A 17891-nucleotide genomic window follows, 5' to 3' on the forward strand; every position below is an offset into this window, starting at 1 on the left:
TATCCCCCGAATTCCGGCCAATCTCCGGCAACCCAAAACCCCCGTTCATTTTCTTCTTTTTCAGGCAAAATGCCACCACCAAATGACCCCCAAACAAGTACCTCCAACCCAGCCGTTCTCCTTCTTCCTCACACCGGAGCACAACCCATGAAGCGAACTAGCTTCGAGCTCGCTAAACCCACCAAATACCCGACCCCAAACCCATCAGATCCGCCATCTCCGACGAGAATCATCACAAAACAACACTGCTGCAACCAGCAGCTCGAACCAGACACAAAACATCAACCAAATGACCCCCCAAACCCCATGAAAACAGACCCAATGAGCTCCAAGCTAGCAAAATCATTAGGAGGAATTAATTTTGATTCTTGTATATAAATTAAAATTAATTTTGATTTTTTTTAGTTCTAAAATGACGTGTAAAATATTTAATTAGTTGGCAGCCAATGAGTGGCTCACTAATACACGTGGGAGTGTTTGCATTTCACACTCTTTGGCTCCGAAAATCGTGTGTTTATTTATTTAAAGGTAGGATAGTTAAAGTGCCTATTTGTGCATTATGAAAGTTAGAGGTCAAAGTTAAAATTTGAAGCCAAGTTTAGGGGCCAATATATGTATTATGCCTTTACAAAACCAAAATTCGAAAAATCCAAATCAAATAGTGCAAAACCAGACCGAAAAACCGAATGAACACCCTATCTCACAATTTTTTTGTGAGAAATATATATATATCGTTTATCTATCTCTTGTCTATCTATCCTTGATTCTCAAGTCCAATTTTTTGGTTCCCCGAAGCTGTAACTTTATTTTTGAGTTAAAAATACCCCTTGTTTAATAAAACTATGAAACGACACATTTAATGCCTAAATTAGTGAGTTAAATTGGTCCATGTAGCCATGGGTGGATTTAAGTGGATCAAAGTGGATTCAGATCGAGAAATTACATTATATATATGGTTAATTTTTTATTTTTTGTAAATATATTAGATGTTTGTGAACTCAGTTACTTGACACAGACTATAAGCTTAATTAAACAGTAAAAATTATTTAAATTTCTCTAATTAACACGCTTCATCTTCACCCCATCTATATGATACGCGCAGGAGCGGCTCAACAGATCTCATGGCCTAAGACAAAATCATATTAAGAGGCCCTTAAATTTATTTTATAAAATTTATACACTAGCAAGAAAATTTATTTTCTACACAATAGATTAATCATTTAAGACAAAAAATAACAAATTTCACACACACAAAAAAAAGAAAAAAGGAAGATGAGTAAAAAAAATAAAGTGACCGTTTATCGATGTTAAGCTTCAAACCTCAAATTGAAATTTTAATATGGCTATCATCACAAATAAGAAAAAGAAAAAAAACCACTACATCAAAAATGAACTTCAGCGGCAATTAATTAACGATAATAGCTCAATTGCCTCTAAATGTGTATTTTTAGCGACAATTAACACTCTTTGTATATGTCCCTAAAGCCTTTGGCGACATTGAATCTAATGACACTTAACTAATGCCGGTAAAAACTTTAGCATTCTTTATTAATGTGTCTATTTATCGTCGCTAAACGTTGTTTTTGTTGTAGTGAACATAAACTTAATAGTTAAGGTTTTGAGTATGGATAGTAAGAAAAATATATACACCTTCTTATCAAATTTATGATCAATTTAAATGATATAATTCATTCCATTAAGTAGCACTCATTGATGAATATCTAAAATAAATTGTAAAACTTTCATATAATATATTAAATTAAAATGAAAAGGAAACTTGTGCATGAGTGTTTTTGTGTTCACGCAGTTTAAGAAAAGATTGAAATAAAAATTCATTATGTTATCACATATATAACTTAGTTCCTATATAAAAAAGGTAAAATTAAAAATCGGAAGTCAAAACAAAGATATCAAATAATGAGGTGAAAAGATTATGAGATTTTATGAATTTATTGGTAAAAAATATTCTCAAACAAATAATAATAAAAAATATACCATAACAATTTTATTTATATAAATTATATTAATATATAATAAAATCAATAACAATAATTTAAATAATTTGGGGCCTTCAAATTTTTGAGGCCTAAGGCAATGGCCTCACTGGCCAAGCCTTAGAGCCGCCCCTGGATACGCGCCTACCTTTCCATCTCCACCTCTCATCATATTTATTTAAATTATTATATACAAATATTATAACGATAATAGTTTTTGCTTATCTATCATATACAAAAAGTAAATAAAATATTTATTTATTTTTAAAAAAGTGGTATTTTTTATGAAAAATATTTTTCCATCGTGAACACACGCTGAGTAAATATTTGTTTCTTTTCGAAAATGTAGTTTTGACTATGACTATTTACATGTTTTAAACCAGCTTTGGTGATTGGACCAGCATATTCTGTAAAACAATCAGAATAAAATGAAATGATTATTTTATCGACTAAAATAATATTTTCTTGAAATGAAAACAGAATAGTACAAATCAAACAAAAATAGTCAAAACTTTTATGACTGCCAATTTGAATATGAGCAACCAGATTGGCCTCTGAAAATCGATTTTCTGGCCACAATTATTTTTGTTTTGTTTTGTAAGGTATTTAAATTTATAAATTAAATATTATACTTGCTAAGCTTATTCTATCTTCTTCTTCATGTTCGATACTCATATGCCGTATTGAAGGAATGACTAATCTAATTTTACGTTGCATAAGAGTCATTTAAGAGAAATGATTTTTAAATATGTTTTTTTTTATATTCAAAATTCAAATCGAAATCTTAAAATGTGGATGTATTCTATATGATTAACTTACTAAGGTAGGACACAAGGAAGGGAGAATTAATTTTTAATTTTAAATATATTTTATTTATATATAGCTAGAGTATGGTGCCCGCTTCTTTTTGTTCTTATAAAATCTTGTTAAATATTTCTACTCGTGTATTTGTTGGCGTTTTGTGTGGTCATATTTTTTTTAAAATATTAGTATTACTTTTAAGAATAAAAAATTAAATTAAATATAAAAATTAGGAACCAGTACTATAGTGATGAAATTCAATATATAGGGTAGGACTCGGACATGATTAAATCTATACTTTAAAAAATAATAAAGAATAGATAAGTCATAAGTGAATTTAGAAATTTACTAATGGGGCAACTACTTTGGAATATTGATTAAACATATTATATGCCGAGTCAAATTTCTAACTTATTCAACTTAGGTCAAATAAATATTCCTCATTATCATACATAGGAATAAGTTTTTAATGTCATATTAACTTAGCGTATGTTTTCACAATTATCAAGATAAAAAAAAGAATATTATAGGGGTGAATACACAGAAAAAGAATGAAAAATAATAGATGATAATTTAACCTATATAAGAGATATGTGCTTTTTGTTAAACACCTTATATATTGAATCAAATCTCTAACTTAGTCAATTAAGATCAAATAGAGATTCCTTCTTATCATACATAGGAAAAATTTGTTCAATGTCATATCAACTTTCCATTTCTATTTATCTTCCTTTTCGTACGTGAATGTTATCTCTTATATAACTCTTATCAATCAATAAACAATTAGACTTCCTAATGTGATAGCTAATCAAAATTATAACTAATTACAATATAATATACATTGTAATGTAATGAGACATTCAGTTCAATTATCAAGATGTCACATCTGTTATAGAGTTAAAAGAATATATATTATAAAATACACGTACTAAAATCCGTTTAAAAAGAAGAGATAGACAATATAACTTGCATAAAGTAGACATGAAATGCCAATCTATTTGGATTTTCCTGCTAAGTCAAATTTAAAATCTTCTTAATATATGCATGCATCCAAATTCAGTATGAAAGGAACTTCTCTTATAATTTGAACACAAAGTTTGACTTTAAGAGGCAGAAAATTCAATCTATTAATGAAATAATTGATTCCAAATTCAACTAATTATCTTTGACCTTCTATAGTTGTGTGAATAGTTTTGGTATGACCTCCTTAATTTTATTTTTATTTTAAACATAAAAGAAAGAGAATATAAAAAAAGAATATACTTTGTTCACTTTAGAGACATATTAGACCACCTTTGTTAAGCTTGGATTCATATTTATTTTCAGAGAAGTATTGAGAATTTTTTGGAATGTGGGATAAATTATTAGTTTTGTTTTGATTTATTGATAATTTTAAAAACATCATTTTATTTAACTGACTAAACTGGATACACCTTCGATTTACCACATGACATAACAAGCGATCTCAAATCCTTGTATGAACATGAGACTCCTAATAAAAAGTTGAGAGAAGTGTTGAAAACACACCTAAATTGACAAGAATTAATGGGTGTGTTTCACTCATGTTGCAAGATTGAGAGTGTAATTAAGTTTAGTTAGTTAAGTAAAAAGTGTTTTTAAAACTGTCAATAGTTCGGAAATGAAACTAATAATTCATGTTGAATTTAGGGATATTTAAATACTTTTCTTTTATTTATATATACCGTAACTTACTTATCCGAACTTTACTTGCCACTTCATCTGATTATTTCTTTTAGTTTCTCGCTCAATATTCGAATCTCAAAATTTTAATTTACTACATCTAGTTTATTAAACGAAAAAATCATTTTCTATTAAGATTTTTCATGTTTAAAATTTTTGAATTTGAAAATTTTAATTAAGAGCGGAGAAATTATGTCGAGCTCATAGTAACCTTGGTACGAAACACTTCATCAGAGTTAATTTTAACTGCACCTTAAAATAAATGATCAATTAAATTATTGTTATTATTTTAATTTTCTTAATTTGGCGTTTCAGAGCCCGAAAGTCCATCCCCTGGTTGTTACGTGTTAAAGGGGAGAAAACAAATGCATTTTTATTTTACACATACTTTTTGCCCCCAAAAAAGGGTAAAAAATTCTCCACTAAGAAATAAGGTTGATTTATTTGATTTCTGACTAATTGAAATAAATCTAATAATTGAAAACTATTGGGATTTGTACTAAAATTTGGAGTTGATTTGGATTATCTTTAACGTAAAATTGTGTTGTTAAATTTTCTTTAAAACGTGTCAAAATTCTAACAGATTGCTAGGATTTCAGTTATAAAACTTGTCTTGACAATAAGTTACGGTGATCATCAAGATTTTAATCATAAAATTTAACTGATCCTCAAGATTTTTTCAATATTTATGATTTTAGTTTGAATAGTTCGTTAAATTTTTTAGTGAAGATTGTGACATCAATTCTCACATTATTTATTGTTAAGACAAGTTTCTTCAATATTTAAAAATAATTTGACGATTTGCTTGGATTTTGCTCTAGATTCAAGCAAACGAGTTAGTATTACAGCATTTTTTACGAGGTATTTAATTTGTGCAAATCACTCGTATTATTTTCTATGGAAAACTACACCAATAACTTCGAAAATAAGTGATTTTGTACTTTTTGAACTCTGTTTACTCCACTAAAAAATGTTCAAAGTCATAAGTCAAACAATATTCATTATCCATAAAGCAAAACTTATTCAACTTAAAGTATTATCCATCTAGCAAATGGAGTAAAAAATTAAATTAAAAACAATTGCTCGATCTCCATAATATACATCAATCATCATCTTCTCTAAATCACCATAAAATTACATCAAATATATTATTATTATCGTTCATCTCCAAAACGGTTCTTAATACCCATTTTTTACCCCTTTACACACAAAAAAACAAAAAAAAACAAAACTATACAAGGCAGAAAGAGAATAAATATAAATTATAAATTTATAATAATGTTTGTTTTTTCAAAAAATAAAAATTCTGTCAAGATCATTTGGACATTGACGTAATTTAATCAGGAATAAGATCTGATCCTTGTCGCCAGTCATTTTCTCAAAGATATGTGAATGCGATTTATACCTTTTTTTTCTTTAATTAAATAATACTATATGATATGATTCTTATTAATTTTATTATTACTTCTACATTTTCCCTCAATTTTATTTTTTATTTTTCTTCTTTAAGCATCATTATCCAAACTAACTTATTCCACTAAAACTAAAATTTACTAATATATATATTAAAAAGAGCAAAATGATTTCTCCCTATGTTTGCTAATATATATAGCAATCATTCTACTATGTTTATATAATATAATATAAGATAATTTTTTGATATATAGATACTTTATTATTTTGATACACACTTTAATTGTTAACTATTAAAATTTAGTTACTTCATTTTAAAATTTATTACTTAATACTTATATTGTCGATTCTAAATTGGCAAAATCACATAAAATTTTCATGTACCTTAAATTAAATTGGGTACTTGATTTGACGAAAACACTACGCACAATTAAATATTCCTTTCTCTTGTGTTTTTGGATGTACTCTAACTTTTTGTTTTAGTTTCCTATTTGATATTCGATATGCATTTTAGAATGTCAACTAGTTTAAATATGTTTTGTATAAAGTATATTATTAAAATAATACTTTATTTATAAAAAGCTTAAATTCAAATTCTATAATTAAAGGAAACCATCCCATATTAACTTTGATGATAAAAGAAACTCTAGGCTTATGTTTGTACGTAGAAAATAAAATCACGATTTTAAATTCTAAAAACTCCCAAAAAAATATGATTGGGGATTCTAAATTATGGAAATAATTTTTTTAATTATATAAGCATAACATAAAAAAAGCTCTTGCTTGACGTGAATAGACTGTTATTATTGTGGTTTACTAATATATCTTTATAAACTTATATATATATTAAAATTTTGAAATCACAAATAATTTATAAAAAAATAAAATAAAAATTAATTTATCAATACAACGTCTTAAAATATTTTGATATATGCATATCCAAACGGACCCAAATATCCAAGTAATCATCTCCTCCTGCAGTGTTCAAACTCTGCTCTGAAACCTGATGCTTTTATTGCCCCTACAACCTGAGAAAATAACGGAAAGCCCATCACTCCATAATATATATAAAAATATATAAATAAATAAATAAATTAATTATTTAATAATAAAGTTCACTGGAGACCCATGTGGGAGTGAAAAGTCTAAGAGACAGAAGAAAAAAAGAAAGTCTATTAGATTGTCAAAAGACTGAATTACTTTTTGTTGGATCCATATTTATTTTTTATTTTTTTGCAATTAAAAAGATAAAAAAGAAATAATGTAAGGTATTTAATGGATTGTTTGACAGGGGTGTATTAGGTAGAATAATATTGGTAGTATAATATTCTATAGTAGATTTATGTCTAATTTAATTATACATCTACTCAGTACTATTAATTATTGAGTTCATTCATATTTATATCCATTTATTATGCTAGAAATAATTTTTAAAAGTTTTTTATAATCTAAAATAAACTTTGTATAACTAAAACGTAAGCAAATTGGTATACTAAACTCTCGCTGTCTATGGGATTAATTAGAAAGAAGGATGAAATTAGAATTTTAAATTTTATAATCATAGCTTGAATTCATGATATCGTAACCACATAATAACAATCTGAGTTATTTTCATAGCTCGAATCTATAATTTTGTAAACACATAACAACAACCTTACCATTTATGTCAGGATTTCTTTACTATATAGAGCTAAACAACATTTTTTCCTTATGATAAATTTAAAAGAAAATTATATATTCTTTTAGTTCTCTGTTTCTAAATATTGAAAAGTGCTACTCTTTTCTCTTTCTTGGTTGGTTTTGTTTGTATCTTTTGTTCTTTAGCTGGTTTTTACTCTCTTCTGGTTTCTTTGAGCTCAGTGTAGTAATTTTTTTAATGGTGTAATTATATAATAATGAAGAGAAAACAGTGAACATGCTCTTCATTGTCTAGATTCTTCAACTTAACTTCATGCTTGAGAGCACATGATTGTAGTGATTTTTCATTTTTTATTCCAAAAACCCCATTGACAGACACTGTGTGAGTTCTTGGAATTTGGGATTATTTTTTTTCATCTTTTTAGGACTGCAGTCAAGCCATGCTTGTTGTTCCATGAGGGGAAAAAAATTGTTTCTTTTTCTTGGGTTTCACTTCTTTCCATCCTCATGATAGTGTGAGGAGAGAGGGGGTGGGGTGAAATGATTTGTTTGTTCATTTTCTTGGTGGGTTTTTTGCCTTTAGCATATTTTTAGTGAATTCTTTGCTTTTCCCTATGATTTAAAAAAAATGGGGTTTTAAGAAACTACTTGTCCTTTTGCAGAAAGCAATGATTTTTAGCTCATTTGTTTATATGGGGTTTCTTGTTTCTTTGTGGTTAGGAATATTTTGAAGAATATTGAGGAGTTTTTTTTGTTGTTGTGGTGATGGGTGAGAAGATGCAAAGCCACCATATGGTGAGTGTGAAGGGGAGTGAGCAATTTAACTCAAAGAGAAAGCATAGATTTGTACCTTCACAGACTTATCTTCCAAAGCTTTTTGCTTTATGGATTATCTGGTGTACATTTTTCAGCATTGCTTTGTACTTTTATATGGATGCTAATCATAAGGAGAAAAGAAAAGAAGGGCTTGTGAGTATGTGTGATCAAAGGGCAAGGATGTTACAAGATCAATTCAGTGTTAGTGTGAACCATGTACATGCCCTTGCTATACTTGTATCAACTTTCCATTATGAGAAGAATCCATCAGCAATTGATCAGGTTTGTGCTCCTAAATGGTTACAATTTCTCATTTTGGACTGAAAAAAGTTGTGAAATTGGTTTAGTTTAGTGAGGGATAATTTGATTCTCTTTTAGTCTTGGTGGTATTGCTTTATCTTTTGCAATTGTGATCGAGTTTTATGTGTCTACCTGTTGTGTCATATGAATATTTTGTCTTTGCTTGGCTCAATCTTTTAACAAAGAAACAATTATGCCTCAGCTTATTGAGGACATGACTTTAAGATAGGAGGTTGGGGAGCACACGGATTAGCATTGTCTTGTTCGTCCATACTACTACTAGTAGTATTACTCTTGTAGTTTCTTGTTCTTCAATTTTTGTAGCTATCGGTTGTTTCGTGTACTTCCATTGCTTCTTTTTTCTGGACTATTTTTTCTTGAGTGGCGGGTCTATCGGAAACAACCTCTCTACCTCTGAGGTTGGGGTAAGGTCCGTGTTCACTCTACACTACCCTCCCCCAGAGTCTACTGGGTATGTTGTTGTTGTTGTTGTAACGAGTAACGACTATGCCTCAGTTCTAAACAACTTAGTGTAAGCTGTTTGAATTGTCAATATTTGTTTTGCCCCATTTGGACTCTGATTCTCTTTACTGAAACTGCAGAATACTTTTGCTGAGTACACTGCTAGAACTGCCTTTGAGAGGCCACTATTAAGTGGGGTGGCATATGCAGAGAGAGTTTTAAACTCAGAAAGGGAAGAATTTGAGAGAGAACATGGATGGACTATTAAAACAATGGAAAGAAAGCCTTCACCAATCAGAGATGAGTATTCTCCAGTTATATTTTCTCAAGAGACTGTTTCCTACATAGAATCACTTGACATGATGTCAGGAGAGGTAATGAATTAGTTTCGAAAGTTTCATGGATTTTATCTTCTTGTTAGTTGTGCTAGCTTATTTCATTGGACTGTTCTTTTGCCTGGTTCATTCAGGAGGATCGCGAAAACATCTTAAGAGCTAGGGCCAGTGGGAAGGCGGTTCTTACGAGCCCCTTCAGGCTTCTGGGTTCTCATCACCTTGGTGTTGTTTTGACATTCCCTGTTTACAGATCCAAGCTTCCGGAAAACCCAACGGAGCATGAACGGGTTGAAGCAACTGCAGGGTAAGCTTGTGTCAATGTCGTTTTCTAATTGGATGAATTCTTAGCATGCTCGATGGTCTCAAGATATTTGCTTATCACTTTTTGCTTTAGAAAAGTTCAGTTCATTTGGTTTGCATGGCTGCCTAATGCCAGTCATCGTTTTAGTCTCAAACTTGGAGCATTTGTTCCTTCTGCTTCTCACTCCCGTAAGCCAGCTAATGGAAATATATGTAGCTTAGTTCAGTTTCTTAAAGATGTAGGCATAGGCCTATTCGCCGTGCTAACAACATAAAAGGGATAAGTCATTCTATTCTTTGGGTGTTGCAAGATTCTCTCAGTAACCATTATTCATGTGCATTTGTTTTAGTGCATAGTACTTGAAGACATGTTTTTGGTCAATTACTAGGTGATGGGGTGAGATAGGGCAGGTTCTGCTGCTATTTGGTAATAGTTACATCTAGCTCTTTAACTCAACGCAGGTTTCTTGGTGGAGCCTTTGATGTTGAGTCTCTCGTTGAGTGTCTACTCGGGCAACTTGCTGCAAATCATCCAATAATTGTAAATGTCTATGATGTTACAAACTCCTCTGATCCTTTAATCATGTACGGACACCAGAACCCCAATGGTGATGCCTCACTTAAGCATGTAAGCAAGCTTGATTTTGGTGATCCATTTCGTAAGCATGAGATGATTTGCAGGTAAGTGCTCATCCTTCTTTGACTTGGTAGTAAGTGCTCTGTGTAAGAAAGCTTAAACTTTGATGTGGGACCTTGATATGTTTGTGCCATTGCAGGTATCTTTACGAAGATCCTATATCTTGGGGTGCAGTGACCACTGCAGTTTTCATTTTTACCATCTTCCTCTTAATTGGCTACACGGGTTACAAATCTGCTAGCCACATTAATAAAGTAGAGGATGATTTCCATAAAATGCAGGAGCTAAAGGTTCAAGCTGAAGCAGCTGATGTTGCCAAATCCCAGGTCTCTGAACACCTTGTCCAATTTGAGGTTCTTTATTCCATTAGATTGATCTTGAGGTGTTGACATGCATTTTCTGTTTTGCTAAATCCAGTTCTTGGCTACTGTTTCACATGAAATAAGAACTCCTATGAATGGAATCCTAGGTAAGGAGCTATTCTCATATTGATTTGCAGTATTATCTCAATAGCAATTTAACTAAATGCGCTACTTCTAACTTTTAAATGCCTGCTGTATGATTGTGAATTCAGGAATGCTTGCTCTGCTTCTAGATACGGATCTGAGTTCAACTCAAAGAGATTATGCTCAAACTGCTCAAGATTGTGGAAAGTCACTGATAAGATTGATAAATGAAGTGCTTGATCGAGCTAAAATTGAAGCTGGCAAGTTAGAGCTTGAGGCAGTTCCATTTGACCTTCGCTCTATACTGGATGATGTTCTCTCTTTATTCTCTGATGAGTCAAGGCGCAAAGGTGTTGAGGTACGCCCTTGAACATTCATAAGTTCCTTTATTCTCATACACAAAAGTAATTTATTGTTGTTGTCTGTTGGTTTACGCGTTAAACTGAGCCACTATGTCTTCAACTACTAATTTCTTTCGCTTCTTCTACCTGTTACCTCTGGATTTCAATTGCTCCTGGTGCTTCTTCCTGACACAAAATGAATTATTGGGAACTGAAGTTGGCCGTCTTTGTTTCTGATAAAGTGCCTGAAATTGTTATGGGGGATCCAGGAAGATTCAGACAAGTGATAACAAATCTGGTGAACAACTCGGTCAAAGTAAGTAAAACAGGCAATCTTCTCATCCCTGAACCATAAGCACAAGTCCCTCTTTATGCTATTGGAAACTAGGAGGTAAAAAGGAAGGAAGGGATTAAAAAAAGGAGGGAAATGGTGAAATAAATTTTAAAATTTTCCTTTAATTTGTGGCATGTGAAAGTTCAGAGAAATTTAAGATTTACCTTCTCTGTTCAGAAAAGAGGTAGGCTGAAGAGAAACATTCCTCTTTTTGATTTGCTTTCTATTTTAATGTTACATTCAAACAAGGAAATGGTAACCTTTAGAACTTCTCTATTTGTTCTTTCTTGAATCATTATGATTACCGAAAGTTTATTCTTTGACAGTTCACTCTAAAAGGGCATATATTTGTTCAAGTTCATCTGGCAGAACAAAAAAAAGATGGGGACAAAAATGACACCTGCTTGAATGGAGGATCTGAAAGTATTATTTCTTCTAGTGCTTTTCATTTCAAGACCTTAAGTGGTTATGAAACTGCTGATGGCCAGAACACTTGGAACACATTCAAGCATATAATTGCTGACAATGGGTTGTACTATGAATCTGCAACTAAGGTGGTGAATGATGATCTCTCTCGGGATGTCACTGTAATGGTTAGTGTTGAGGATACTGGGATTGGGATCCCTTTGAAAACACAAGATCGAGTTTTTACACCATTCATGCAGGCAGACAGTTCAACTTCTAGAAAGTATGGAGGAACTGGTATTGGGTTAAGCATTAGCAAGTGTCTCGTCGAGCTGATGGGCGGTCATATAAGTTTCATTAGCCGTCCCAAGATTGGAAGCACATTTTCTTTCAGTGTTAGCTTCCTAAGATGTGAGAAACATGCTGTTGGTGATCTGAAAAAATCTCATTCTGATGATTTGCCTACTTCATTCAAAGGTCTAAATGCTATTATAGTCGATGATAAGCCTGTAAGAGCTGCTGTAACAGGATACCATCTGAAGAGACTTGGTATTCGGGCAGAAGTTGTCAGTAGCATCAAGAGAGCAGCAGCCACTCTTGGGAAAAATGGTTCTGTTGTTTCCAAGTAAGTTTTCAGCCTTTGGTGAACTATTTGCTATTTATACTCTGTCGACTGTAAGTGATTCAGAACTGGAAGCATGTATTACTTAGATTAATCTAACTTTGAGGCTTTCAAGGACACATTACTACTAATGTTATCTTAGACGAACTCTAAGCTAATGCCATTGTAGGCACTCTACAGCCTTTGTTAGAGTGGGTTAGAGTCCCACATTGGTTGGGAAATGGACTAGTTGTTTTTTTATATGGATAGGTCCGAGTGTCGTAGCTGTACATGGTATTAGTGCCAGGTTGATCCATATTTGGGCTCCCGGTCCACACTCTAGTTCGGCCTGGGTGCGAAGGGAGGTTTAGAGTGAGTTAAAGTTTCACATTGGTTGGGAATGGACCAGTGGTTTGCTTATATGGACTTGGTCAATCCTCCCCTCATGAGCTAGTTTTTTGGGGTTGTGTTAGGCCTAAGTGCCTTATCTTTTACGGTCTTGTTTGGTGAAATGGAATTTAATCTACTTGTATTGATTGACAAGAAGAGAAAAAGGAGGTCCAAATTGCAGATAATTAATAACAGAAAACATTTGCCTAAGGATTGACTGAGGTTTGATTTTCTTTTCCATTTCAGCGATAAAAGAATTCATGTTCACCAATGTAAGTTTCCAGACATATATTTACTAGTATCGTTTCATTCTTGTATTTCTGCACATTTCACCTGCCAGCTATTATCAACTAAATATATAGTAGCAGAAGGCAACATAGAGGAAAACATTTAGGTGTAGAAATATATCCAAATCTGTCATTTATGTGACAGTGATCTTCAAAATGCCACTAGGATACCATTTTTTTCTTATTCAGTTCCCTGCATGAGGAGTTCCAGTGTTTAGCAAGATGTTCAAATCTAGCGGAGGATAGCCTAAATAAAAAATGCTGATATCCCCCTCAAAAAGGGGAAAACAACGAACAGGAATAGTCCAGAAACGTTATATGTTATACGTGATGCATTAATTTAAATAAGCATTTGTTATCTTGCTGCATTGACAGGAAGCTGGACATGATTCTGGTTGAGAAGGACTTGTGGATATCTGAAGATGTTGACCTAAATTTACACTTTCCAGACATCAATCAAAATGGACACATGTACAAGTTACCGAAGATGATCCTTCTGGCGACTAATATCACCAACACTGAACATGAAAAGGCTAAAGCAGTAGGTTTTTCAGTGATAATGAAACCTCTTAGAGCAAGTATGCTGGCTGCATGCCTTCAGCAGCTAATTGGAATTGGAAACAAGAGTCGAGGAAAAGATTTGTGCAATGGATCTCCATCCCTTCGTGGCCTACTATGTGGTATGAAAATTTTGGTGGTTGATGATAATAGAGTAAATCGCAGGGTTGCTGCTGGTGCACTCAAAAAGTTTGGGGCCGAGGTAGAGTGTGCTGAGAGTGGGAAAGCTGCTCTTGCATTGCTGCAGTTACCACACAATTTTGATGCATGCTTTATGGATATTCAGATGCCAGAAATGGATGGGTATGTTCGAAACTTCTCATTTTCCTGATCTAATGATTTTCTTCATAGTAGTTCTACTTGCGAGTTTGTGACCAAATTCGAATTATGCCATCTTTAAGTTGGAGCATCAGTGTATCTGTGTAATAGTTGGCAGTAGAAAATTCAAAATGTGCACTGTCAATAACAGGCTTCACATTCTGTCCTGTATTGGGACCAAATATAATTCTACTGGACTTGTGGAAGGTAAAAGGTGCTTTTGATTGCAGAAATGATTTTAATGTGCTAATTATCCACAGTTGAGCCTTGTTTCAATTCTAGCTTTATAAAATAGTTACTAGTTTTAAACTAATACCCATTCTTGTACCAAAGTCCTGGTTTGTACACCTTAAGTATAGGAATTTAAGTCCCCTGCTGTAGTATATTGACAGATTTATCTTTAATCAACGAATCTGAGATAAGATGATTGCTGATAGACAACTTTTTTGTATCTGAAAGGAAACAATACAGCTTTACAAATCATATATTGCAATATTCAGTTTTAGCTCTCTGGTAACAAATAATATATACCGACTGGTCAGTCAATTTGGGTTGCTTACCAATGTTGGTCATTGATGATTACAGAATTCGAACAATTTAAACTTACCTCAAATAAAAATGAATAAACCTTTAATTCTATTTGAAATTCGGAAAAAACTCTGATGAGACAGTAAAATGGACAACATTCTTTTGTAACTAATACTTTCTGGAGTTTTTGTCTCAACTAGACTGTCTACTTGTATCATCTCACCATGGTCCACCCAAAATTCAGTTGTTTGCTTTTCTTTTCATTTTGCACTTTGTGCTTCACTAAAGGATCTCTTCTGAACTGACATAAGAGAAGAACTTCTTATATACTCGGTAATGCCTTAGAAAAAGAGTTGGCATATTATTCTTGTGTTGCTTACCTCCTCGGGTAATGAGCTTAATAATCCAAAGGGAGACAATTGTTTCGTTGAGTCAAACTTGGAAACTTCAAGAATATTTAAGGGATTAAATCCAAAATCAGCATGTTATTTGTTTACCATACCTCAGATGGTTGCTGTCATTTAAGAATATGCTCACAAATATATTCTCGGTCTTTACCCGTGACTTGTCACGTCATAGCATGTTTTAGCCAGAAGTCTGATTCTCTTTGTTGTGTACATAGCAACTGAGATGATCAATGTTAATTTGTGTAGGTATTAATCACGTCTAGTGTGCGCATAGCTTCTGTATCAATCACAGATTTATAAACTTCTTTGAAACTGTTGCTAGTGGTTGGTGCATGTCGACCTACTTGCACAGTGATGTTGATTGGATTTCACTTGAATGGGAAATGCTATTTCACTCATTTGTTCACCTCTTTGTTCAAAACTGCACTTTTGGGTATTGAGATTCAGTGCAAATTGAACTTCATTTCCTCTAGGAAAACATGTTTTACTAAACGAAAAGATTGTCTTTAGGACAATGTGCTTGTGTACCAAGGGAAAGAAAGGAGTAACTAAACATGAACATCCAAAGAAATTGAAGTACAAAGGTTTTTAAAACTAATTCTTCTGAAATTGCAGGTTTGAGGCTACACGTCGAATTAGGGAACTGGAGAGCATTGCAAATGAACAACAGAATGGAGTGTTGAACTGTGATGGAGGTACAAAGAGGCACGTGTGGCACATGCCGATATTGGCCATGACTGCTGATGTAATTCATGCCACATTAGAGAAATGCCTCAAGTGTGGAATGGATGGTTACGTCTCAAAACCATTCGAGGAAGAGAATCTTTATGAAGCTGTATCCAAGTTCTTCGAATCCAAGCCTAACTCGGACAAATAGCTAAATTCCTATTCCACTGATTTTGCTGCACCTCTCGTCTGAAACGGACTACCAGCAAATTTTCAGCATCCTGCTGGTGCATTCTTGTTTGACTTGTTCTAGTGTATGGACATGATTAGCCACAATGACATATTTAGCAAGTGATTAGCTTCTAACCAGTTTAGATCTTTGACATGATTAGCTTCTTAAGTATATATTGTTGTATGTATACTGCAAAAGAACTTCTATCCCTGTCTTGTATGTACATTTAAAAGGGGAGAAGAAGTTAAAGCTGTATAATCTTGATACCTTTTTATGGTTTCCTTTGATATTTTTGACTGAGAAGCTACTAATTAAAAATCTTTCCTATTCTCCATGCATCTACACTTTGCTAAGCTTATCGCTTCAGAGGATTAGAGCACGTGGCTACGAACTAGAGTGTTGGGAGTTCAAATCCCTTCTCGCCCACAACTAGGTCAAAAGGGAAGTACTCTCTCCTCTGAGGGTAGGAAAATCATGATCGGATAGTGAACCAAAAGCTATGGAACTTGGGTGTGGGTCTTTTTTGTCTTTTTGTCGAAATGGAATAGCTTTTCTTTTTATCTGCATGCTGCACCAAGAATATGTTCAATTTTTACTTTGAATTAGAAGCCCTTTAGGTGTATGATATTTAGTTATCTTACTAACCCTACTAGCTTTCTAGTTGATTAGTTATACCCTCTTTAGTAAGATAGTTGATTAGTTTAACTACCATTAGGATCGGAGGTTAGGTATATGTCTCACTCCTTTCTATTTTTTGATGTAGATATTAATATACGAGGTAGGGTCAATGTCAAATTCCGATTGGGAGATGAAAGTTTGGATAAATATATTTAATAGCAACAAAAAAGAAACCCACTATATACTAGTCAAAGATTTAAGTGTTAGTTGATATGTCTAAATAAAAAGTGATGGAAAATTTAATGCCCCCTCTCATATGAATTTGGCCTAACAACACTAGTAACAACAAGAAATTAGCAATGGATAAACTTTTGTAAATAAAAGAAGTAAAAATCTCATGTTAATTTTATTTAACTATGGATTAGCCATATGGATTATAAGAAAATTCAATTAGCTAGGAGATTTTTAGCTACCGATTAACTGAGAATGACCAACAAATTTCGTAGCTAATTTCATGTTTTCTTATAGTAAAAGTTATGTAGATGACTAAATGTGAACCTGATTCGGCTTTCTTACCGTAATGAAATAAGAATTTTCACTAAGAAGATTAAAAATATAAAAATTCTATATACATACATACATTCGATAGTAAAAAAGTTTACCTTGTACATATATACGAAGTAATTTTTTATATTCAACACTCGAACTCAAACCAGGATAGGTGAAGCAGGTAGCTAGGCTTGCCATGCATGACATATGACACAATGAGACACGACTCACGAGGCATGTTTCGAAAGCAGCCCATGTCAGTTGTTAATTAGGTCAAATTAGTACTTTTTTCTGTCCAATATAGAGTACTCCATCAGTCCATTTTATATGAAGTAGTTTGATTCGACACGAAATTTAAAAAAGAAATGAAGATGTTTAAAACTTATGGTCCAAAATGAATGATAAAAATTTGTGTGACTGTAAATTATTTCTTTAAGGGTAAAATAGACATTTTATAGTTAAATTATTATTTAATATAAAAATATATCATTCTTTTGGGGACAGATTAAAAAGAAAAATAAGTCACATAAATTAGGACAGAAGAAGTAATTATTTACTATTGACTTGACATATAGATTAAGAATAATACATGATGAAATAATATTACCAAATGCTCTTTTCGTCTCTATTTATTTGTCAAATATTTTCTAATTTAATGTCCCTTTTTATTTGTCATTTTTGGTAAATCAAGAAAAGATAATTTATCTTCCCTATTATACCCTCAATTTATTAANATTTAAAAAAGAAATGAAGATTTTTAAAATTTGTGGTCCAAAATGAATGATAGAAATTTGTGTGACTGTAAATTATTTCA

General features: G+C 32.4%; 1 protein-coding gene across 1 annotated transcript; it reads left to right on the forward strand.

Annotated features, from left to right (window-relative positions):
• The first annotated feature begins 7698 nt into the window (after positions 1-7698).
• On the forward strand, positions 7699-16223 carry LOC125854262 (histidine kinase 4). The gene is made up of 11 exons (XM_049533758.1): positions 7699-8645; positions 9266-9499; positions 9595-9764; positions 10223-10441; positions 10537-10723; positions 10815-10866; positions 10972-11201; positions 11402-11500; positions 11845-12548; positions 13577-14062; positions 15628-16223. Exons 1-11 carry the CDS (start codon positions 8313-8315, stop codon positions 15887-15889), a joined length of 2976 nt encoding a protein of 991 aa, XP_049389715.1. The 5' UTR covers positions 7699-8312; the 3' UTR covers positions 15890-16223.
• The last annotated feature ends 1668 nt before the right edge of the window (positions 16224-17891 follow it).

The sequence above is a fragment of the Solanum stenotomum genome, chromosome 2, assembly GCF_019186545.1.
Source record: "Solanum stenotomum isolate F172 chromosome 2, ASM1918654v1, whole genome shotgun sequence".
Lineage (NCBI taxonomy): Eukaryota > Viridiplantae > Streptophyta > Magnoliopsida > Solanales > Solanaceae > Solanum > Solanum stenotomum.

What these genes read in the sequence shown, in the direction of transcription:
- LOC125854262 (XM_049533758.1), top strand. Translation starts at nt 8,313, where the DNA reads ATGGGTGAGAAGATGCAAAGCCACCATATGGTGAGTGTGAAGGGGAGT. An exon ending in AATGGTTCTGTTGTTTCCAA is followed by an intron (nt 12,549 to 13,576) that starts GTAAGTTTTCAG and finishes CTGCATTGACAG; the next exon opens with GAAGCTGGACATGATTCTGG. An exon ending in CAGATGCCAGAAATGGATGG is followed by an intron (nt 14,063 to 15,627) that starts GTATGTTCGAAA and finishes CTGAAATTGCAG; the next exon opens with GTTTGAGGCTACACGTCGAA.